General features: G+C 39.1%; 1 protein-coding gene across 1 annotated transcript in view; it reads left to right on the plus strand.

Annotated features, from left to right (window-relative positions):
* The window catches only part of LOC149211035 (multisubstrate pseudouridine synthase 7-like), a 361,532-nt gene that overhangs the window by 34,906 nt on the left and 300,274 nt on the right, over positions 1-26,352 (plus strand). Inside the window, exons 3-7 of the mRNA XM_089396877.1 lie at positions 867-945; positions 1,038-1,278; positions 1,423-1,711; positions 23,781-23,853; positions 24,119-24,175. Coding sequence (XP_089253003.1) covers positions 867-945; positions 1,038-1,278; positions 1,423-1,711; positions 23,781-23,853; positions 24,119-24,175 — 739 coding nt within the window. The remainder of the gene's footprint in view (positions 1-866; positions 946-1,037; positions 1,279-1,422; positions 1,712-23,780; positions 23,854-24,118; positions 24,176-26,352) is intronic.

Genomic DNA, 26,352 nt, shown 5'->3' on the forward strand with positions numbered 1-26,352 from the left:
CAAAATAGCTGGGGGGAACACCAAGGCATCCCCCTTCAGGGAGAGGGAAGGGGGGCACACAAATGTCCCCCTTTTTGGAAACTGCATCCCCCACATCGGGAAACATTTCCCCATGTGTTTCCACGGTTTCCCTGCAAAGGGGGATGTGGGGAAACGTTTCCCCAGGCATCCCCCCATTCCCGGAGTGTGGGAAACTTGGGGGGCATGCACCCCCACTCTGGGGGGTGCATCCCCGTGGAACACTGGAGTCAAGGAATTACCTTGCAAAACACCTTCAGTACAAACTTCTAAGTATTTTTTGGGTACTATCTTGACAATTACCTCCAGACACAGTGGAAGGATCAGGTTCATATTAAGCTGCTATATGGTCAACAAAACCATGTGAGTGGGAAAAACTTGCCAGCAGGGGGCAGCACAGGCTAATCAAGCAGAAGACGCAGTGAATATAAACACAAGACTGAGGAAACTCAAATGCATGCACGCCTCAAGCCTCTTTATTCATTATACTCATCTAACTCAGATGTCCAACAGTTTCACTATACAACAGGGGGCTCCTACTAACTTGATTATATTTTAAAAGATTATTCATGTAATAATTGTCATACTCTTAAGTTCTGATTCTATTATTGAAATCAAAAGTATGACTGTGTTGAACTACACGTTCTTGTTGTCAATGGAGAGTTATCTTTGAGGGAGAATTGATGCATAGCTACTTATTTATATGGCATTCTTGCATGTTTCTCATCTTAATATGGCATTGCATAAATTATCTTTAGTCATCTCAATTATTTAGTTTTGAATGAGGCTGAGAATTATCTTGACCAGTAAACGTCACAATGATGTTTTGAAATTATCATATATTGCAGGTATACAGATTTTATTGTAAATGAAGTAGACTGTGATGGGAAGGTGGTGCATCTGACATGTTTGGATGTTCCAACAGAGGTAAATACCTATACATTGTGCTTTTGGATATAGCCATTTTGATTTTTCATTTAGAGTATAAGATATATGTGACATGCTATTGTTTTTGCTAGGAAAAGAAGGTGCCTCAAGAGAGCTCTATGTTGACAAATGAAGTCAGTAGCAGGGAATGCCAGCTAAGCAGTGTAAACAGTTCAGATTACAGTATACATGTTGAGACATTTAAAAACTTAGCTGGTGAAAGTGATGCAGAAAAGTTGAAAGACTTGCTTGCTCAAGTTTCTGCAGGAGATATCAAGAATCTTGTTCCTCTTGTCCTTTCACCAGATCCTGACAAAGCACATAGAGCGGCAAGTATATTCTAAGCCTTGTGCTATGTACCTATCCATGGACATACTTGTTTGCTACTGATTGGAATGTGCAGGTCTTCTTGATAGTATTTAATTGTTGCATATTTTTTGTGTGTCCTAAATGTAGCATACTGCTGCTTGCAGGCAGTTCATAATTTCTTCAAGGCCAATTTAAGTTTTCTTGTGACAGACACTATTGAAGGAACTGATCCTAGTGCAAAATGCGTCCGTGTGAGATATTATAACAGACAAGAGGAACATGGAAGGAATAAGGGCCGTGGAAGACAAGGTGATAAAAAACGGAAAAATAGGGAAGGCAGAAGAGATGGAGATGTAAAGCGTGGAAAGTGTGATGCTAGTTTACCAGGAGATTTAGTCCAGGATTTTGACAGCAGAGGTGCAGATGAATGGCCAGAGGATAGGGGCAAATTTTTACGGTGAAGTCCTGGGATCTTCTTAACCTCCTAAGTTGGATTGATAAGCTTTTTAATTTAGTTATATAAACAGCAACCTTCCTTTTTCATTTCCATGCTGCTTTTCATTACAAATTTGGATATAATAATTTTCAGTATGATTTTTAAAAGCGTGTACCTTATCATCTTTCTATAAGCTACTGTCTGTGTTTTCTGTACCAGATAGCTATTTTGTGGGAATTGCTTTTAGACATAGGTTGCATATGTCTAATTTTCTTTCCCTTAGAACACACACATGTTTTGGTCTATTGATTTCTTTTGGCCATTTGCAGGCATTATTTCACTTTAGTTGTCATATACCGATTATGTTCAAGTAGCCACCAATTATATATTGAATGAGATTATACTTCTATTAATCACAAGAATTGCCATTTGCCATTTTCATACATGCATGTGCCATATATATGAATACTAGTGTTATCGTGTTCTTACTTCTAAGTTCTAAATTTCAAGTATAAATAGAGAAGATATTAAAATCTTTTTATTTTTCTAAAGGAAAAAAAATCATTCTTTATTTCGGCCAAAAATAAAAAACACTCTGCTGAACTACATCATGTAGATCTGTCTGATCAGAACCACAAGCAATGGACAAAAGTTCAGGGCGCACTAGACAATAGAAGGGTGATATCTCGGGTCTCTTCTCAGCCTCTGCCTTTGAGGGATTGACGGACATCATTGAAACCAGTTCGGCGATGCTGAACCATACATCAATTTACATATTCTTAGAGCACCAGAGGGACCAGCTTTAGATAGTTCCAGAGCAGGGCAGTCTCACGCTGTTTGATTACCTCCTAGTTCCATAGGAGTGGCCATAGATTTATTTAGAGTTTCTTTCTGTCGACCTCATATGCTGGGAGTATCTCTTGCTGCTACACCCCCCCAGGCTCATACAGTTGGACCCACCACTGGCTCTAGGGCATTTCGACAGTGAGCCAGTGCCTAGTTCCCTGCCCTCACGATCAGTTATCAGATTCAGGAGCCCTTGACATCTTTAGCTCCATTGCTAGATCATCCTATTTCAATCATTCTTTCTTGGCAGGCTACTGATTATTTTGTATCGTGCCATGGTCTTTCATATGTGTGTCACGGCAGCATTACCGCTTCTTTCTTTCCTTCTTTATATTATTTTCAGCATTTTCTTGGAGCTACACTTGCAGTCCCACATTGTATTCTTCTTCAGTCCCCGCTTTTGTGGTCATTTGTTGGACATTAATAAAATTATCTTATTTTATCTCTTGATATGCTCAAGGCACATTACATATCACTGAGACTAAAAATATAGTTTTCCCATGCAGTCTTGTTACAACTAAAATATACACCCTGTAATTGATGTAAACTTTAAAAATCAGTGGTAAGCATCAGCAAACATATAGGAAAATCTGCCCAAGTGTCACTAGCAAATCTTCCTCTCCATTTGGGCTAGTGTTAGCCAACCTCAGGGGAGTGTCCCTAAAGTTTGTACCTGCTATTCTTTCCTGTAAATCTGCCATAAAACAATAAAAAAACAGCAAGATAAATTCTGTTTGACCTGCAAGTTAGTGGCCAAACAAGTGAGTGAAAATCCTTAGTTTCAAAGTGTGGAACAATCCTTCACAAATCAACCTTTATATGAAAAATAATTCAATAAGAAAGTGTGTCTAAGTGGCTAATTACCCAAATTAATAGCTGAAAACTCTTAATAATTTGCAATAGATAAAATTGAATCAAACAAACTAGAGTGAGTGGATCAAAACTGAATTTTATTCCGTGAGAGCCAAAAGGTTGGCTACACGAAGATGACTATCACAAAACTTGAATACAATGATACCTGTTGTCACTCAGATTGTACAGGCACGACGTGACAATGACTCAGGTTGGGGGTAATGCGGAAAATTCTTGAAAAGCAGTAATATATGTATAAATATTTTATTAAAAGATGAATTACAGATGATTATGATTACAAATGGGGTACCTGGCTTATATACCGCCAAGGACACCCTTTGGGGAAAGGGCATGATCTTATGATCGTGCCCTTTCGTCTAATTTAACTGAAAATTAAATAATAAACTTAAACTAACTAATTTTTACATAACATTGCCTTCCTCTCGAAAGAATGCTTTGTCCTCAAAGCATACGTAATGACTGATGTTGATGACAAAATGCTTCATTCTCCCAAGAAGCATCTTCTTCGGTAAGTTCTTCCACTTGATCAGATATTCCAAGATGATCAAGGTCCCACACTTTAAAAGGTCTTGGATTAATCTCTCAATTTCCTTTTTTTGGTGATGTGAATATCGGTATGGCTTGATGTTGACGGGGTCTGATCTTGCCTTGACTTCTATTGTATGCTCAATTTCCGTATTAGGTGGCATCTTCATAGGTAGGTCTTGAAATACTTTTTCATGCTTCCGAATCAGATCTTGTATCTCTGGTGACTCTTCTCTGGTCATATTTGCAGATAACATTTCTAATTGGTGACATTGTACTACATAAGCAGGTGCTCCTTTTCGACTCAGCTTCATCATCTAAGATGATGATACAACTTGATTTTCTGGTGCTTGGAAACCGTGTAGTTTGTACTTTTGACCTCCCCATTTGAATTTAATAAATTGTACTTGATGGTTGGCGGCATAAGTACCTAAAGTTCGTAGCCACTGGATACCTAAGACTACATCTACTCCTCCTAATGGTACCGTGAAGAACGAAGATTCTAGATTAAAGTCTTGAATTTGCAAATTGACCTTATGGCATTTCCCCACCTTTTCAATCTTCTTACCGTTAGCTACCATCACTTTCATGTTTGGCAAGGGAAATGAAAAGATATTGAGTCTCTTTGCCACGGTTGCCTCTAAAAAATTGTGTGTGCTTCCAGAGTCGATGAGAACCACTACGTTGTTCTTCTTTATGTGTCCTTTTAACTTTAAGGTCTGAGGTTGTGATATACCTGTCATGGCTGATAATGACACTTGCGGAATACCCCCGTCATCTAATTCTGGTGAGAATTCCGGGGCATCTTTTATTTCTTCTATGTCAGAACCTTCATTGTTTGAATCATTGGTTGCTTCACAATTATATAGGTTCTTTAGTTCTTTTCCCTTAGCACATCTATATTTGGGGTCCCACTTCTCACCATAGCGTTTACATTTACCCTCTTTTATCCTTTGCATTTCCACATTAGATTTTTCATCTTCACGACGATGTGGTGGAACATATCTTGTATTATTTGAGTCCACATACTGGGGTATCCTTCGTCTTACATATGTTTTTTCCGCTTTTGACCAAAATATTGGTTCGAATTTCTTTTCGGCTGTTTTTGCTTTTCGTCATTGTCATTGATGTCATATATCTCAAAGTATTCTTCTGCTTTGTTTATCCATGCAACATTGTTTTTTTCATTTCCATCGAATTTAGGCTTCTCGACTTTTGCCCTTCGCTGGTATGTTGCTTAATGGTTGAGCGAAAAAAGGGTGTTGATTAGTAAAGGTATCCCAAAGTTGCTTGTTTGTAAAGGCTGTCTTACTCGCTTCTTGGCGGGGTGTCGCTGATTTTTTTGGGGATTCAACTTTTTCATGAGAGTCTGTTGACTTTGTTGAATCTGACGAGATGTGTTCTTGATTCTCTTCACCTTCTTTTAGTAGTTGTTCGGGTGTACAATTCGACCTTTTACACAGAATTTTCAGCATTGTTAAGGCATCTCTGATGTTTACTTTTGTTTGGACATGTTGATTTTCCATCTTTATTTCTATTCGATTTGTCATATCGTGAAGATTTTTGATTTCGTCAGCTTGTTCCCCAAGCTTGATCTGGAATTCATTTAATCTTTTACTGACCTTGTCGTGGTTGTTATTTATCTTATGCTCCGAATCCAACAATTTTTTTTGAAAATCTGCCATTGTCATTGTCGACATTGAGCGGGTTTGCGGGGGCGTGTATTTATCTGCCAGTTTCTATATATATATATATATATATTTTAAATAATTAAATTAAATTAATTAATTTAATTATATGACATAAGTTTTTTTTAATTAATTAAAATAATTTTAATTAATTAAATTAACTTTATATATATATATATATATGTTACATATATCGTATGGACTGTTACGTCCCCTGCCAACAGTTACGTCTTTTTTGAGCAGTCAGAATAGTTTTAACCGTCAACTCTTTTGGTGCAGATATTCTACAGAAATCACCGCACACCGTACGGACAACAGGTTTAATGCTACGATTCAATGCAGATATTCCGCAGAGATCACCGCACACCGTACGGACCAGTTTTAACGCTATGATTCAACAGCGTGACGGAAGTCAATGGAAGTGGACGTCAAAGTGGGCAGCACGATCGATGGTAGAGGAAGAGAGGGTATCGGATACGCGGAGTGTAATGACAGTGTCGGAAATTAATCTGTGCAGCGCTAATCTGAGGAGCAACCTGCTCTGGTACCAGATAATGCGGAAAATTCTTGAAAAGCAGTAATATATGTATAAATATTTTATTAAAAGATGAATTATAGATGATTATGATTACAAATGGGGTACCTGGCTTATATACTGCCAAGGACACCCTTTGGGGAAAGGGCATGATCTTATGATCGCGCCCTTTCGTCTAATTTAACTGAAAATTAAATAATAAACCTAAACTAACTAATTTTTACATAACAGGGGGTTGTTATTCTGATCCCGACCTCTTCGTTCCAAGTGTCTCCCAACAACAGGGTATGGGGGGTAGTCCCTATGGAATATGGGAATGCAAGACTCGTTGGCAACCAACAAGTCTGGGAGACACGATTGAATGACCTAGCCACTTGGTTGATTTTAGCAAGGTAAGTGATTAGATTAGATTGTTATATGAAACCAGTGCATTATGGAGTCAACTACTTGATTTATATCGAATAAATACCAAATGACCGTATGAACAATCGCTGTTTGAAATGCTTTGCTATCCTAGATGAAATGCAGGTCTTACAATCTAGGTGAGATGCAAAATCTTGGTTGATTTTAGTTATATGCCTAACTAGGTGTATCCCTTAATCCTTAGCTGTTTTGAGGTTAGTCTCTAAAGTAGGTTGTAGAGAGAAGTCAAGGCGAAGCAAACAAAGGCTTGGTTAACGATACCTTTCCTTGAAATCTAACTACCCAGTGCCTTCGGCGTTGCAGACACTGTGGCTTTGACGATTGCAAGGTCATCGTGTTAACCACTAGAGAGGGTCCATCCTTCGCAAGCTATGAGATGATGGGTGTTTCTATCTTTCTATCAACCAAGCTTAGGCTTGGAGGTCAATTAATAATTAATTAATGCAAGACTAGGCCTAGGATGCAAATGCAAATTGATTGAGTGATCTTGAGTTAAAACTGCTTATGATCTTAAGTACTTAGTTATAATTGATCCTTAGATTATGACAAAGAGTACTTAAACAATGAAGGACAATCTTAAACACAAGATAAAGTGCTCAACTTCAATAGTGATCAAAAGATATATCCATTGTTACCTAGAGATAATTGCTCAAGTTTTCAACAAGCAACAAGATTGATGCTTTTTATGCCAATTTTACCGATATGTCAAAGATAACATTAACATTCACATGAACAATAAATCCAATGACAATAATAGTTAAGATATTAGAGCATTTATCCACGATATTACTTAGAGCAATTTAACCAAGGTTCTTTTAGAGACAATACAATAATGACAAGGATGCCAACAAACACTTGCTCAAGCAATAGGTGACTTAGGTGATTAATGTTCTTCCAAACACAATTAGCAATTCTCCAAGTTATATCAATAATTTGTCACAATGCCAATTATCCAAAGAACAATTAGATCCCCATTGCTAATGTGTAAGAACAAGAGATACAAATATGCCCCAGTCCAATGACCAATTAACCATTCGAAGAGATATTAGATCTTAGGATTAGGTGCTTTGTGAGCAAGTTATTTAGTGCACAATTATGATTATGAAACTCACAATAAAACAAGGTGTTAGATCTCTTGTCGTGAAGCAATGTAGCAACTAAACCAAAATCCAATGTTATCAATGCTAACAACATTCTCACAATAGAGCATTAAACAATATCAAGAGTCTTATTGAACTTTATGACATTAAATGAGCAAAAGAAAACCTTTTAGGACAACAATAAGATAATTATGATAACAATATGCAAACTTATGCCAAATGTGTCAAAACAGTCCACAATTTATCTCTTTTAAATGAGAGCACTTAATATGAAATGCAAGTGTTGATTTGGGGTAGCATCGAATGTGCTCTAGCCATGAAAATTGGTGGAGAGGCTAAAGCACATGAGATCTCCAAGACCCATAACTGGTTTTGGCAGATTCTAACCGGTTTGGGAGATATTAAAATAATTAATACTTTTAATGGAGTTCCTAAGTCTAAACTTAGGAAAAATAAAATGTTAATGGGTATTAATATAAAAACTGGGTTAAAAGTGTCCAAAAGTCATGGATCAAGCCAAATCTAATCTTAGCCATTGATTAGAGATTTAATCTCGGCTGTTGATGGACCAACGAGAAAAGTATAAGAAAAGGCTTGAGGGTTAGTTGGACAACACACTGAGGGAGACCAGTCAGTGTGATTTCTGGAGCGGGGTTAGCTGAGAAATTCGAACCAGTGGTCTGGAGAGCAGCAGGAGGCAGCGAGTATGAAACAAAGAGTCAGGAGCAGCACCAGAAGACCAGCGCAGAGGTTGGAGAGGCAGACGTAGAGGCAACAACAAACTGCGCAGTCATTGGAGGGCCTGCGTGGGTGACGCAGAGAGGCCCAGTGCTGACGCAGAGAGGCAGGGGTTGACGTAGAGTGTCTGGGAGCTACGCAGAGGTCAGCCAGGCTAACGTTGAGACTGGGAGAAGTGTTGGAGAATTTTTCTCTCTGTTGGGTAAGCCAGTTTGGCACCCTATTGTACTGAAGAATTGCTGAATAATAAAATCCTCCCTTGCTGCACCGGTTTTCCCACATTGGGTTTTTTCGGGGACTGTTGCCCAAAATATCTTTGTTGATGTGTTGATTCTTGTGCATGTGTTTGTTTTTGTATTATGGTGTGATATCTGCAACAGAATTTATTTTAATGTTTATTGAAGGAATTTCATAAATAACTTATTGGAAAATAAGTAGGTAAAGTAAATCAGTTGTTGCAGTGATAGAATTTTCACATGGTATCAAAGCAAGTAATCAGAGATAGGAAGGGAAAATCAATTATGGGTCAAGACCATGATGCAGAGGCATCTACTTCAGGAGACTCACGTAGATTTTCAGAAACTTGCACAAGAGAAAGTGATTTTGATTTCTCTATGTTGGCTTCCAGGCTGGAAGAAGAAGTGGCTTATATGAGTAGTTTTGCATCATTTGAGGTATGGTATATAGACAGTGGAGCCTCTTGGCATATGACGGGAATTCGGGAATGTTTCTCAGATTATCAGGAGGAGAAGATGAACTTTCAGATCACCATGGGGAACAAGGCAAAGTGTACTCCAGTAGGGAGGGGTACCATAGTTTTTCAAACAGAATCGGGAGAGCGGTTTCGTGCTACCAATGTGCTGCATGTACCAGGATTGGGGATGAACTTACTTTCCGTATCGCAACTTCAAGGCAAAGGCTATGACGTCTTCTTCATCAAGGAGAAAGTATACGTCAAACACTCGAGTTGGAAAAAGAAAGTGTAGATTGGGATCAAAAGTAATAGGTTGTATAGACTACAACTAGAATCACCAATGGCACTAATAGGCAGTCATGGAGACAAAGATTTGAACGAACTATGGCACAGAAGAATGGGACATTTGCACCATGGGGCTCTGAGAATTCTCAGGAGCACTGTAACAGGAGTTTTGAATCTTAGTATGGAACAAGATGATGTATGTAGAGGATGTGCTCTAGGAAAGTATGCCAAAGCAACATTTCCTAGAAGTAAAAACAGGGCCAAGAGTGTACTAGGATTGATACACTCAGATATCTGTGGACCTATGTCCACTAAAGCTCTTAGTGGTGTCGAGTACTTCCTTACCTTCATTGATGACCACTCAAGGAAAACTTGGATTTATTTTTTGAAAACCAAGGACGAGGTTTTCTGTTGATTCAAAGAGTTCAAGGCTCTGGTGGAGAATCTGACTAGGAAGAAAATAAAAGTTTTGTGCTCAGATAATGGTGGAGAGTATGTCGATAAGGACTTCACTGATTTTTGCACTAAGGAGGGCATCAGAAGAGAGTGGACAACTCCTTACAATCCAGAGCAGAATGGAGTAGCAGAAAGGAAGAACATGACTATTGTAGAAGCAGCTAGGGCGATGATGTATGATCAGGATATGCCAAATTTCCTTTGTGCGAAAGCATGCAACACAACAGTCTATGTTCAGAACATGACTCCTCATTGACCATTGGGCAAGATTACTCCAGAGAAAGTTTTTACAGGGAAAACACTTGAAGTCAGTCATTTCAGGGTATTTGGGAGTTTAGCATATTGTTGCGTACATGAGGAAAAGAGGAAAAAGCTAGATCAAACTGCGGAAAAAGGGTATCTAGTGGGATATAGCGAGAACACTAAGGCATACATAATCTATCTTCCAGGGAGTAGGAAGGTAGTGGTTCGACGAGATGTGAAGTTCATGGATTGCAAGGCTTTCAGAAAATCTCGTGAAATGCCTTCCGAGGAGCAGCCAAAAGAGGAGTCGTTGGTTAAATCTCTTTAACCAATGGAAGTAAAGAATTCTTCCTCGGGTCAAGAAGATTCACAAGATGAGGAGGAACTAACAGAAGCACCTATTGGCAGAGGAAGAACTAGCAGGGAACTTCGTCAGATTCTGCGAGATGCAGAGGACTTCATCGGTGCGCCAAGAAACAATAAGAGGGAGCGAAAACAACTAGATAGATATCAGGCATTAGTAGCTTAGGATGGGGAGCCTGCCAGTTTCCAGGAGGCAGCTCAACATCAGGTTTGGCTAGATGCGATGGTAGAGGAGTACAACTCCATAATGGTGAACGATGTCTGGGAGGTAGTGCCAAGGCCTCAAGACAGATCAATGGTAGGTTCGAGATGGATCTACAAGATCAAATACGCTGCAGACGACAGTGTAGAGAAATATAAAGCCAGGTTTGTGGCTAAGGGGTATGCTCAGAAGGAAGGAATTGACTACGAAGAGACCTTCGCCCCGGTAGCCAGGTATACATCTATTAGAACCGTGATATCTCTTGCAGCACAGATGGGGTGGGAGATTCATCAGATGGATGTCAAAACGGCATTTCTAAATGGGGTGATAGAAGAAGAGGTATACATTGAACAACTAGAGGGCTTTGAGACACATGAGAAGAAGTCTTATGTATTATGCAGGTTGAAGAAAGCCTTGTATGGGCTGAAACATGCACCTAGAGCATGGTATGGTCGAATCGATGGCTACTTGCAGAAGATGGGATTTGTCAAGAGTGACGCAGATCCAAATCTCTACTATTTGGTTGTAGAGAATGAGCCACTAATCTTAGTATTGTATGTGGATGATCTCTTTTTGACAGGATTATCTAGGCTCATTGGGGACTGCAAGTAGAATCTAGCCACGATATGAAGGATTTGGGACAAATGCATTATCTCCTAGAGTTGGAAGTTCGGCAGCAAAAGGGAGAGATCTTCCTTGGGTAAGGGAGATATGCTACAGAAATCCTAAAGAGATTCAGGATGGAGGACTGTAGACCCATGGCTACTCCAATGATCACCAACTGGAAGAAGATTGATGCATCAAAAGACAAGGATGTTGATCCCACCTTATACAGGCAGCTCATAGGGTCCCTGATGTATCTGGTCAATACCAGGCCAGACATTTGCTACGCTGTCAACACCCTCAATCAGTTCATGGTGGAATTGAAGAGGGCGCACTGGGCAGCAGCCAAACATGTTCTCAGGTATTTACAGGGAACAATCGATTATGGACTCTTGTACACCAGGAGTAAGGATATCAGATTGAGTGGATTTACTAATGCAGATTGGGCAGGAAGTTCAGTGGATCGGAAAAGTACCTCTGGGTACTGTTTCAACATTGGATCAGGAATGACCTCCTGGTGCAGTAGGAAACAGAAGTCCGTGGCTCTGAGCTCATCTGAGGCAGAATATATGGCGACGAGCACAACTTCGTGTGAGGCCATATGGCTCAGAAAACTGCTTGTGAACCTATTCCGAAGAAAAATGGAGGCGACCAGGATCATGTGCGATAATCAGAGTTGCATCAAGCTCTCTGAGAATCCAGTGTTTCATGATTGGTCAAAGCATATTGATATCCGGTGTCACTTTGTCAGAGATTGTGTCCAACGAGGAGCTGTACAGTTGAGCTACACTCCTACAGGAGAACAGGTGGCAGACATCCTCTCCAAGGCCCTTGGAAGAACAAAGTTTGATTATTTTAGGGAAAAGATGGGGATGATAAAGAATCCATTTCAGTAGTATAAATGGGGGTAATGTTGCAGTGCGATAGTAGTGAACAGTAGCACGGTGCAACGTGGCAGATGGAGTTGCAGTGCAGATGCAGTGTTGGAAGAAAGGACCAGTAGCAACACAGATGCAGTGTTGGGAGAAAGGACCAGTAGCAACACAGATGCAGAGGGAGTTGCTGTATAGATGTAGCAGTGGCAGTGGCAGGACCATGGGCAGCAGTACAGGATGCAACAGTGCAGAGGATGTTGGGCAGGGTGGCCTAGCATCATCACAGGGACCGATGCTGGATGATCAGGGTGAGACTCAGTGAGGAGTATTACTAGAGCACTGTCCTCACTAAGAGGGAGTGTTGATTTGGGGTAGCATCGGATGTGCTCTAGCCATGAAAATTGGTGGAGAAGCTAAAGCACATGAGATCTCCAAGACCCAGAAATGGTTTGGGCAGATTCTAACCGGTTTTGGAGATATTAAAATAATTAATACTTTTAATGGAGTTCCTAAGTGTAAACTTAGGAAAAATAAAATATTAATGGGTATTAATATAAAAACTGGGTTAGAAGGGTCCAAAAGTCATGGATCAAGCCAAATCTAATCTTAGCCATTGATTAGAGATTTAATCTTGGCCGTTGATGGACCAACAAGAAAAGTATAAGAAGAGGCTTGAGGGTTAGTTGGAGAACACGCTTTGGGAGACCAGTGAGTTCGATTTTTGGAGCGGGGTTAGCTGAGAAATTCGAACTAGTGGTTTGGAGAGCAGTAGGAGGCAGCAAGTACGGAACAAAGAGTCGGGAGTAGCACCAGAAGACCGGCGCAGAGGTTGGAGAGGCAGACGCAGAGGCATCAACAGAATGCGTAGTCACTGGAGGGCCTGCATGGGTGACACAGAGAGGCCCAGTGCTGCTGCAGAGAGGCAGGGGCTGATGTTGAGACTGGGAGAAGTGCTGGAGAACTTTTCACTCTGTTGGGTAAGCCAGTTTGGCACCCTGTTGTACTGAAGAATTCCTGAATAATAAAATCCTCCCTTGTTGCACTGGTTTTCCCACATTGTGTTTTCCCGGGGACTGTTGTCCAAAATATGTGTGTCGATGTGTTGATTCTTGTGCATGTGTTTGTTTCTATATTATGGTGTGGTATCTGCAGCAGAATTTGTGTGAATGTTTATTGAAGGAATTTCATAAATAACTTATTGGAAAATAAGTAGGTAAAGTAAATCAGTTGTTGCAGTGATAGAATTTTCACAACAAATAGTTAGAAAATGCCTATGCATGCAAGAGATGAATGCTTATGCCACTATAAACAAATGATCAGATGGTTGCTATCAAAAACAAAGATGAAAGAGAGGGATTGAGGGTTTGAAGAGGCAATCCAATAGGCCTTTAGGCCTAGAAGATGACCTGCTTGCTTGGCAAAATCTTTCTAATGACTAGACCACCTGCAACTACCATTGTTAGCCCATAAAATCTATGCAAACACAAGTGTTAGAGGCAAAAAATCAATGATACCCAAACAATGACTGAAAGAGGCAAAGATGGTTAGGAAAGGACCACGCTAAGCCTAGGAAGGCTAGCGTTAGGGCTAGAGAGAGGGCAGCAAGGCCTACACTAGGGTAAAGAGAGGCGAAGAAAGGGCTGCGGCCTAATGATTTAGCCCTCTAAGGACAGTGGCTGAGGGAGAGGAGGCAACAATAGAGGAATGAGGGTTAATGGAGGAGGAAAGAGGGGCAGCGGAGGAAGAAGAGGCCGACTTAGGCCTGCGGCAGGGGCAAGGCAGCCCTAAAGGGCTTGCAAAAGAGGCTAAACGCCCACGACAAGACCTTAGAGTCACAACCAAGGCTGCGACTAGGGCTTAGCAGCCTTTTGGGCTTGATGGCAAGGGAAAGAAAGGCTGCGGCTAGGGTTTGGAGGCCAAAAATGGCCAGCGGCTCACCCAAATGGCTAAGGAGGGCTGTGGCTAGGGCAATGGAGGCACAACTAGGCCTTAAAGGCCTCAGAAAAATTTCAGATCCCTGCAAAAAAATTCAAATTATGCTTTAGATCACCAAAATCGCCAAAAAATGCCTAGAAAATGCAAGAGAAAATGTCCAAACGAATCTCCCAATTTCCAAAAACAAAACAAGGAATACCCTGTACCCAACAATGCTCTCAACGAATACTAGGATCCAAAATACAATTGTGAACAATATAGCATACAATTAAACCTTATATCCTAGTTCTAGGCATGTAAACTTACTTATGTAAATTTAAAAACCAAACTGACCTGGTATAAGATATCTTCCGCCTGCACCATTAACCACAAGCCAGATTGAAATTAATAAGAAATACACACATAAAGCTTACCTTGATGCCATGATCAGTTCTTCAGATATTCAGACCTGAAAAATGATACAAAACTGAACCTACTGAAGCAAGGTTTTGCTTCACAAACAGACCTAAATGGTAGCCCTAAACAAACCTAAAATTAGCCTAAAAGCTAGTCCTAACAGGCTTAAACTTGCTTCACAAACAGACCTAAATGGTAGCCCTAAACAGACCTAAAACTAGCCTAAAAGCTAGTCCTAACAGACTTAAACTTGCTTCACAAACAGACCTAAATGGTAGCCCTTGTCAAGTGTAAGTTTATATCTTTGCCCATAAATAAGAGGATTATGGCACGAACAAAATGTTGAGGTAAGGATCCTCTCTGCTCTGTAATGGCTTCCCTAATGCAACCACAGTAGGATATTTCAATAAGCCTTTAATCTTCTATCTGTAACAAAAGGATGCACAAGCAAATCCCTGGACCCAATAAAATTAATATGAATTTTAATAACCCTTACTGTCCTGCAATAGAAACAGATCAAAGTCCTTTCACAACATTTCTCCTTCAAATTAGGCTTCCGGATTGCTGCCTTAGAAAATGTTCTAGAGCTCGGTCTTCATGACAGATTACATAGAGGCCCTTTTCAAGTTTTGCTGATCTTTAATGCGTAAAGAATTAGCACTCCAGTAGTGAGATAACACGGAACTCCAAATGCTAAAGAAACCAACACCCAAATAAATTCCAAGCCACTCTTTTGATCTTTCACTATCTCCACATGGCTGAGATTGTTTCAGACTTGTATCGATTCAAGCGTATATCATAAGAGTAGGTATAGGCTTCCTTTTAATAGACAAGAAGGTGAATGTTGGGGGGCTTATGAGGTAGAATTTGGAGGTTTAGGAATTAAAAAAAACATGTTGCATGCCTTGTGGACTAAGGAAAGAGGGCTGTTAGCTCTTTTGGAATTTTCAAACCTTAATTATGCCGAGACCTTTTGATTTTCCTAGCCATTAAGGGTTTCTTAGTAGACTGTTGGAGAAAAGAATAATCCCTTAAAATAATGTTAATTCATTTGATAAGGAAAAATAATTTATCAAAATAATATAATTTTATTAATATTAATTAAATAATAATAACTAACCCTTAATATTGTGTAAAGGATCTTTCTTAGAAATATAGAAATTTGAAATCAATGATTGGCTTAGTGCATATGGTCCCACCTAGATAGTGAAGTCAATGATTGGTTTACTGCCTTTGGTTCTTGAATTTATTCAACTTATATGTGGTGAGATTACGGTGAGAATCCCTATCATATATTGACAACCGTTGGTGAATAAGGTGTCATGTCTCTACCCCGCTGGGGTTTTAGCCCACAAAACTGGGTCTTCAACTTCAACCTCAATTTTCTCTCAAACTAGGAGGAACCATGAGGCGTACCATATATCAACGGAAACATCTCGTCGAGGAGAATCTATCTAGAAGGATCTTGACACAAGATTCCATGAATTGCCATGTCAAATTTGCCATGGAAGATCGGGGTAGCTCCTAGTGCTGCTTGGGTTGACATCAATGACAACCACCTATCAATAGTATAGGAGCCCAAACCATTCAGGGAGCATTTGCTTCCTTCTAGATTGCTGGTAAAACCCTTGGGGAGTTTTGTACTTCCTTCTAGATTTATCTGGTAAATTTATATGTACATCATACATAACACAACATTTGGTTGAGATGAAATTTCTGTGTACTGTTCATTGATGTGATGATGACTTTTATGTTGTTTTAATGCTCTGAATGTTTAAGAAAACTAAGCAATTGTGAAAATTTAAGGAAATACTGATTCACCCCCTCGTAGTATTTCCAACAAATATAATAGTTTAAAGATTATTTTCTCAGTCTAAATATTAAATATTTTATAGTTGCCAGTGTGAAAGATTTAAGGTTATTACTGTTGAGAAATCAATGTTAGTAGATATTAGGGTTTGATTCCTCTTTCTTGATAATTACTTGTGAATTATGTTGGCCTATTTTACTTCTTTATTAGATTATCTTTCATCAAGCAATTACCAAATTATGTGTGTGTGAAGACAACCAGGGCAAAACCCCTATAAGGGGAAAACCCAATCAAGAACTCTTCCTTCAGTAATTCAATTCAAGATGAGACACTTCCTGACTTCTTAGACCTAGACAAAGACCTTCTCCAACCACCAAGTCATCCTTTCCTCCTTGTAGATGTCCTTTACTCAACGTTCCAAGTCATAGCTCTTCAAAGTGCAACATCAGATCAGAATTTCGACCCCAGCAATAGATTTTCAGCCCCCAGCTTCAGAACTTCCACCCTGTTGCAGAGACATAATTTCGGCTCCAGCTTCCGCTCAATATCTCCGCACGTCTGAGAGAAAGGTAGCCCAAAAACTCGATTTTACTCTTTCCAGCTTCTCTCCTTCTTCTCCTACAACTTTGCACTCTTTTCCAGCTACTGCTTCTTAGAGATCGAACTTGTTGATGATACTCTTCAAATGAAGTCGAACTGCTCAATATATAGGCTTCTTGTTGTTGAAATTTGGTACCGGAGGACAGGTGGTTCCCTTAGGCTTTGATCTTTGGCCTAGGGAAAAGTGTCCAAAAGAATTTAATTTTTCTCCTAAAATGACTTTATAATTTTATAAAGTTAAATCTAATTTAAAAGTGACTTTAAGTGATAAAGTTATTAAGTCTAATTTTAAAGTGACTTTTATAAAGTCAATTAAAAATTAGAAAGGAAAAGTGACTTTGGAAATAAATGACTAAGTGGGTCTTTATTAAAGTGGGGTGAATTAAAAAATAGAAAGTGAGATTTAAATGAGCATTTAATCTCAGCCATTGATCTAAATCTATTTCAGCCATTGGATTTAGAGATCACCCAAAAGTCACTTGGATCACCCAAAAGTCACTTGGAGTTATATTAAAGGAGGAAAATGAGGAAAAGGTCATTCATTCTTTCATGAGCAGATTGGGAGAAGGAGAGTAAGAGAGCAAGAGAGATTTCTGAGCAAGGAGGAGAAGGAGACAGCAGCTTGGCACACATTCCAAGGCAGCAGTTGAGCAGATTTGTACAGCTGATTCAGCACATAGTGAAAGGCAGATTTTTGCACAAAAATCGAGGAGCAGTTTGCTGATTTTTCTGCACACAAAACGGAGGCCGTACAACATTTATTGCTGTCCTGTTTGCTGTAATTTCCAGATTGCTATGAGGCACGGGAAATGAGATAAGTTGTAAATTTGCTTGCTGATTTTTTGCTGAATAATTCTCACTGTAAAAAGGCAATTTTCAGAAATAAAGAAGAGCTCTCAAACTGGTTTTCCCCAAGAGTTGTAGGGGGTTTTTCCAGGGTCAAGTTGACCAAAAATATCAGTGTTTTAATATGTTTTAATGGCTGTTTTTGATTGCTGATTTTTAATTCTGCAATTTCCAGCATTCTGAAAAATTTCCAGAATTTGTGTTTTCAGCAATATTTATTTTTTTCAGTCTGTTAAATGTATGGTTATGGGAATGGGCATTTAACTACATGGGAGAAATAAGGAGAAACTGAAAACCGGGGTGGGAAAACAGAAATTTCTACACTTGTGAGGTCGAATTGCCCTAGTCTTGGACGACATGTTGAGGGAAGGGCCGTCTTGGTGTGGAGGTGACAAATTACCTTCTTGACTTAAAAATAATTAATGCCTCAAGACAAAACCTAGAAGTCTTGAATGGGGACTTTGACCTAGGAAACATTGACCCAAGCATGCAACCCATGCTTTAATAAGTCATTTTTCTTTTGACGAGTACATTTATGAAGACCGAAGCTGGTTACATTCTTCAATACTCCCTCTTAACTAGGGAGGTATTCATAATTATATTTTACACATAGATACAAGTTCATGGAAGGTTTCAAAATGACATGAACTATGAAGAGTTCTAACACACTCAATGCTACGGACTATATTTGTAACCAAGGCAGTGTTTTTAAACCCGGCCGGCTCAGAACCGACTCGACCAAAAAAATTTCAACTCGGTGGTTGAACCGGTTCAGTCGGCCGAGTTAATACCGAGCCGGCCGAGTCATTGCATGACTCGGCCGGCTCGGTATTAACTCGGCCGGCTTGGCCGAGTCCGTATCAACCCGGCCGGGTCAAGGAAAGTGGCCAGTGAACCCCCAAAAACGCAATTTTTTAAACTTTTTTTATGTTTTTTCTGAGTGTGGGGGACTCCAAATGGTTTTATTAATTGGTTTTTTGGTCTTTGGGGTCCATTCCCCTCTCCTAGTATTGATATGCTATTCAAATTTCATGGTAATGTTAAATTCTTAAAGTAAAAGTGACATTCTCCTTAATCTTCATTTTCATCCTTTTACTTAAATTTTTAACATTACCATGAAATGACTCGGGATGTTTGAGAGTGGTTCCGGCCTCATTGGATTCATATGGAGAAAGTAGAATTTTAGATTTCATTCAAAATACAGCAGACTTATCAGTTTTTCAGGATTTCAAGATTGGGGGATTGCAATGTTTCCATTGAATTTTGTCATGTATTAGGGTATGGAACTCGTATTTAATCAAGAGCACCAATCCCTCTATGTACCTTGATGTTGGTGACATTGGTTGTCGAACTCCTCCGGGATTCGCTCCCAAACCAGGAGTTTCTGAAAATGTCGCTCTTGCTCCCGTTTTCGCTCTCGCTCCCGTTTTCGCTCTCACTCCCCGCTTTCGCTCCCGCTCCCAAGTAACACTGAGCCAAATGATGTTGGCAACTCTAGCAGTAGCTAGTAGTACTGGTCACCGACCTTTGTTGTAGAGGCCATTTATAGCCTCCTTGGTTATGTGTTTTTGTTTTGATCTCTATATCATTATCGTGTATGTATTGGACAGTGCACTGGGTGCCATTTTGATATAATGGATATATTCATGAGCCTACTTTGATCATATGTTGTCTTCTATCTATATTCTAATGTTGTGTGTTTGGAAACATGAATGAAAATCTTTAAAATTATGTGTTTTTATAAAAAATAAATATTTAATGTATTTTTTACAACGACTGAGTCATTGAAATCGGGCCGACCGAGTCGATACCGAGTCGGAGTCGGAGTCGGAGTCGACCTTCGACCGAGTCGGAGTTGGAGTCGGAGTTTTAAAACATTGGACCAGGGTAATCTGTCTAGGTGGGACTAAGATGGACTAAAGCTTTCAACCAGTCTAGGTACCATCAGGCTTACTAACTAACCATCAACCTAGGGATCTAGGTGCGTATCCAAGGTCAGAGCTCCAAGACCAACGCCACCCTCCCTCTTCGGGATCTAGACATCAACACACAGGCTGACTAGATGTCCTCCCAAGCATCCACCATTAGATGCTTCATCTCTCCCTATCAACTAAATTTGTAATATCGACCAACCCAAGCATGCTTCTAAAATATTCAAACTTCTTATTCGAAAGAGACTTCATTAGTACATCAACTACTTGTTCATCTGTCGGAATATATTGTAGCTTTACGACCCCATCTTGTACCAGGCTCCTAATGTAGTGGTACTTGTTGTTGATATGCTTTGTCCTTGCATGGAATACGGGATCTTTAGACATCTTGATGTTGCTTTGATTATCACAATTTATCACAGTAGGATCCAGAGGCTTTCCAAACAAATCTGTCAAAAGTTTTCTTAACCATACAACTTCCTTTCCTACTTCACATGCAACAATGTATTCTGCTTCAACACTACTTAATGCAACAAGATCTTGTTTTCTACTCATCCACGAAATCATGGCAGATCCCAAGCTAAAACATCCACCTATAGTGCTTCTTCCATCAGTCTCACTGCCACCCCAATCGGAATTGGTAAAACCTGTTAACTTGACTTCCTTTCCATCATACTTTAGGCAGTGATGTATAGTGCCACGTAGATATCTCAAAATATGCTTGGCAACTATCCAATGGTCATGACGAGGCTCCAACTGAAATTGACTAAGAACATTCACGACAAAACATATATCAGGTCTTGTATTTACTAGGTACATCAGAGAACCCACCAACTTACGATAGCTAGTAGGATCGACGAGACTAGAGTCGGAGCTTCTCAACTTCTTGAGATTAGTGATCATGGGAGTAGTCATAGGTTTGGAATCCATCATACAAAATTTCTGCAATATTTTGATTATGTATTTCCGTTGACCCAGATATATTTCTCCAGGTTTTTGAGAGACTTCCAAGCCCAAGTAATAATGCATGAGTCGCAAATCTTTCATTTCAAATTCCGCTGCCAGTATCTTCTTGCATTCTTGTATTTTGTGCTTTACACCTATATTAAACAAATCATCCACATATCGTAGAATAATGACTGGTTCATTGTTCACCACCTTAATGTAGAGGTTTGGATCTGTAGAACTTTTGATGAACCCAATTCTTAAGAGATATGCATCCATTCTTGCATACCATGCCCTAGGAGCTTGCTTCAAGCCATATAGGGCTTTCTTGAGTTTGCAAACATGTGTGTCCTTACTATTTATCTCAAAGCCTTTTGGTTAGTCAATGGATACTTCTTCATCAATGGTTCCATTCATAAATGTTGTTTTTACGTCCATTTGATGAATATTCCATCCCATTGTAGTAGCTAGTGAAACCAAAGATCTTATAGTAGTATATCTAGCAGTAGGTGCAAAGGTTTCTTCATAGTCTATACCTTCCTTTTGAGAAAAGCCCCTTGCAACGAATATAGCTTTGTATTTGTCAATACTTCCATCAATAAAATGTTTGATTTTGTAAATCCATTTTGAAGTGACAATTGATTTATCACTAGGTCTAGGAATGATTTCCCAAACCCCATTCTTCATGATGGATTGATATTCTTCTTGCATTGCCTTCTTCCATTCTTCTTGATGAGCAACTTCTTCAAATGTAGTTGGTTCAACTTCTATTGATTTTGTCATATATGTTGCATATCTTGAATATCTCTTTGGTCTTTTGCTTTCTATAAAAGCCCCTTTAGTAGCTCCATGTCCTTCGGCATCTTCAAGAGTAGCTTTTAACTCAATTATTCCCTCTCTCAATCACTCAATTATCTGCCCATATCTTCTATGCCATAGTTCGATAGGATTGATTTCCATGTGAACTAGGGCTTGAGGAGATGGTGTTATAACTCTATATAGTCTTCCTTCACGAACTCCAATAACCTTCACTCTTTCAATGTTTGAATGCTTTCCCCAGACCAAAATTTTACCATCTACAAAGGTAACCCTATCTCCCTTATCTTCTAAAAAAGAAATCGAAAGTAAATTCTTTTTCAAACTTGGAACATAGAGTATATTGTTGAGGTGTAACTTTGCTCCATTTTCCAGCTTCAAATAAGTAGATCCAAGGCCCTTGATTGCATAGCTGTTGTTGTCTCTAAGCTCCACTGCATGAGATGATTGTTCCTTTGATAAAGTATGAAGTTGTTTACTTTCTCTTGTTGTATGGCTTGATGCTCCACTATCAATGATCCATGCTTTGTCATCATTGAGAGTACCTGTAAGTGCATCCAAGAACCCTTCACTTTTGACTTTCTTAGATAAGTTGTAGATGATATTTCCAATCCAGCTTCTTGCAATTCTTATGATATTGAACCCCATCTTCAAGTAAATTGTCATAGAGGGAGTAACCTTTTCTTTCAAGCCAAAAAGTGATCTCCAACCTTCTTTGACCTTAGTTTTGATACCATGTTGAGAAATCAATGCTGATAGATATTAAGGTTTGATTGCTCTTTCTTGATAATTACTTGTGAATTATGTTGGCCTCTTTTACTTCTTTATTAGATTATCTTTCATCAAGAAATTACCAAATTATGTGTGTGTGAAGATCACAAGAACAAGAGACACAAGATGTAGGTGCATAGCCAGGGAAAAACCCCTATAAGGGCAAAACCCAGTCAATAACTCTTCTTTCAGTGATTCAATTCAAGATGAGACACTTCCAGACTTCTTAGACCTAGACAAAGACCTTCCCCAACCACCAAGTCAACCCTTACTCCTTGTAGATGTCTTTTATTCAACCTTACAAGTCACAACTCTTCAAAGTGCAACTTCAGATCAGAATTTCGGTCCCCAGCAACAGATTTTCGGCCCCCAGCTTCAGAACTTTGACCCTGTAGCAGAGATAGAATTTCGGCCCCAGCTTCACAACTCAATATCTTTGCACGTGTGAGAGAAAGGTAGCCCAAAAACTCGATTTTCCTCTTCCCAACTTCTCTCCTTCTCTTGCAACTTCACACTCTTTTCTAGGTACTACTTCTTAGAGATCGAACTTGTTGATGATACTCTTCAAATGAAGTGGAACTGCTCAATATATAGGCTACTTGTGAGGTCGAATTGTCCTAGTGCAAGCCGACTTGTTGAGGGCAAGGCTGACATGGTGTGGAGGTGACAAATTACCTTTTTGACTTAAAAATAATTCTTTTTACATGATACAAAAGCCCAAGAAGGGTCTAATAATAATGACAATGACTCTAATGACTCAAGACAAAACCTAGAAGCCCTAAGTGGGGACTTTGACCTAGAAAACATTGACGCAAGCATAACCCATGCTTTCATAAGCCATTTTTCTTTAATAATAAAATTTTCTTTTGACAAGTACAGTTATGAAGACTGAAGCTAGTTACATTCTTCAACAATTACCAGCATAGATCCATTTTAACTCTAGATCTACCAAGTGTTGAGAGGGATCAAATCTCTCAATACACAAACTTCTTTTTGGGTGCAAAACTTAAGGAAAGGTTTGCACCTAGAAATATTTGATTGCTCTTGGCTCAATAGATCCAAAGTTAAGATGGATCTATGTTGGTTTTGAGCAATACACTAATTAAATGTTTTATATATATATATGTGTGTGTGTGTGTGTGTATATATATATATTTCATTTTCACTTGTTTTATATAATATATACATAGTTGGCATTAAAATATTTTACTTATGATTCACATTCTACACATTAAAATGTTAATACATGCCCCCTTATTTTCGGAAGTAGAAATCATATATCCATAGGATATTATCTGTCTCTCTCTTTCTCCCACCCACACACATTGAATTATTTTTGTTACAAATATTTTTTAAAATGTTACATGTCAATTGCATAACAAACATTGAAGAAATTACAAATCTCCCTCATACCTTGAATTAGAAAAAACCTACTAATAGAGAGAGAGAGAGAGAGAGAGAGAGAGAGATACTATCATTAAAACTTTAGGCACACGTATATGTAAGTTCAACATGCACCATTCATAAGGATTGATGCAATTATAAGTATTTGAGTTGTTTGACTGCTATGTTCTTTGTTCACTTGGTTCAGATTTCATCTATACAAGGAAAATAAAGACACTCAAGAGGCTTTGCTTGTGATTGGGAGGATGCTTGGTGTGCAGGTATCATATTTTGATTTTTTTTGCTATCTGTTGTTGACATTTTCCTAGATTCTGTCGAGGGTTATCTGGTTTAGTGCTTTTGCATTTAACTTTCCACTGTAATCACAAAATCTTAATTTCTAGAGAACACAAAATTGATTGCTAGGGGATTTATATGAATATGCAATAAATTAAAAAATATTGGGAGACAGCAAAGGACTGAAGTTATTGATTTTCCCATATATGCTTGCTTGCTAATACCTCTTCTTTTTCCTCATTGTAACAGCCAAGGTCATTTGGCTTTGCAGGCACCAAAGATAAGCGAGCAGTTACAACGCAAAGGGTACACAATTGTCCATACTTGTCTTCAAGATCTATAGAATTTCGTGTTTAGTTCTAACTGATATTTGGCTTAATTTTATTTCCTTAGCCTTACAGAATGCATTGCATTTCATTCTTGTTTATTTGACTAGTATAAAAAAGAAGCATATGAAATTATAACAACCAGCATCGTGAGTGTTATAGGCTTTGCAAGTGATCACCTTGAAACTTTTTTTTTCCAAGTAAAACATGATAGAAAAATCTGGGTGGCATCCCTAGTAAACCTGTTGGCATAGGCTAGTGTGCCTCAGCCAAGGGAACTCGAACTGGGCACTTGCTAGCATGGAACTAGCCAAATGTCTAGCTAGTAGCGACGTTAGGCAAACCTGGTTGAGCTAATCCCTTGGGATACTCAGCATGTTGAACATGTGTTTACAGCCACTCGTATAAGTTGTTAAGGCAGTTAGTGGTCCTAGGGTAGCTTATGTCTATCCTGTATAGGCTCAAGTATAGCTATGGAGAAATGATTTTTGACACAGTTCTAATTGCCCCAGGGCTTATATGTTAAATGCCTCCTTCAAGTACATTTATATGGATGTGAAAGTTTATGGAAATGCAAACACACAATATCAATTTTCTAAGTAATTCAAACAAGCATTCGTGGAAGAGGATTGTGTTGATGTGAGTAGCTTCGGAAGGTCTTTTACATTGGCTTGGTGTCTTAGCATGTGGAAGAAACTATTTGCCTCTTCTAGTGATTTATGCCTTCTTTCCCAAGTCTAACTTAAGAAAAGTACAATAATCAAAGTTTGTGGCTTGTTGTATTGCAGGGATTCGAGATATAGAGGTGTGTCATTCTACAGGAGTCTGAGACCAGGAATAAAATCCAAATTCTATATCACCTCAAAGAGCTATCATCCGAAGTCTGTGGCCTGTTGTATTGCAGGGATTCGAGATATAGAGGTCAGTCATTCTACAGGAGTCTGAGACCAGGAATACATGGATCCGAAATCAGAAGGAAAGGCAAGGTCTGTTTTATTACAGAGGTCTGAGTCATCTAATACAGGGGAAGACAGATAGGAAGTCTAGGCAGAGTCCTAGTAAGGGATACCTCATCAAGCAAGCTAGAGACATATCAATTTGAAGATTGCTCAGTTATCTAGGAGGAGCATTGTCTTGGTGGACAAGGTATTGAAGAGTTTTTCAAGAGACAAACTTAACACTTGTGGAGGCCATCTTGGTTTATAGGATTCTCCCGTTGACTTGATTATTTAAGAAGAAGGTTGCTGGGTTTGTTAGTTTTTGTAGTATTGGATGTGGTCTAGCCACAAAATTTGGTGGAAAGGCTAGAATACATGAGATATCCAAAACTTAGAAATCGTTTTTGGAAATTCCACCTAGAAGTGTCTCAATTAGATTATTAGCCGTCTTTTAAAATATTTCCTAAGTCTAAACTTAGAGAATATGGTTAATTAATCAATATTAATTGAGATAAGGTGAGAATCATCTAGAAACTCACACGGATCGATCTAGAAATGATCTGAGCCATCGATTAAGATTTAATCTTGGTCGTTGGAGTTCCAATAGGAAGATATAAGAAGAGATTGATGTGGTGACGGAGAATACACCAATGCAGATACTCAGCTGCCCAGGCAATTTGATTTTCTCAATGGTAGAGATTCAACAGAGAAGATATAGCCAGAGGGTGAGTAGCAAGTGGTAGAGGAGGTAAGCAACATTCTAGGAGAAAATATTCTAGTCCCGGGAAGGGGCAGTGAGAGGAAGGCCGAAATTCCCAGCGGTTCTGTGCAAGCACTGCGCAGAGGGTGACGCAGAAAGTTTAGCGTGTGGCTAGGGAGGCAATTTTGGTGGTAGAAATTAGTTGTGGGGTGAGAGAAATTTCTCACAATAATTTTGCTAGTATTTTCCTCATATTAGATTGCCAGTAGAGCACCTAAATTATTGTACTCAGAATTGTTGCTGAAGAATAATGATAAAACCATCATTTGCTGCACCGATTTTCCCACATTGTGTTTTTTTGGAGACAATTGGCCAAAAAAATTGTGTCAAAATTCTTATGTGTGCTAGAATTTCTCAGTTTCCAGTATTTTATTTTCCGCAGTATTTTTATGGTGAAAATTGCAGTTGTGATTTTATTCATTGTTTGCCGTAGCAAATAAACTGCATAATTTAATTTAC

The sequence above is a fragment of the Pinus tabuliformis genome, chromosome 1_2, assembly GCF_031772625.1.
Source record: "Pinus tabuliformis cultivar Carrire ecotype Pingquan chromosome 1_2, CPIR1, whole genome shotgun sequence".
Taxonomy (NCBI): domain Eukaryota; kingdom Viridiplantae; phylum Streptophyta; class Pinopsida; order Pinales; family Pinaceae; genus Pinus; species Pinus tabuliformis.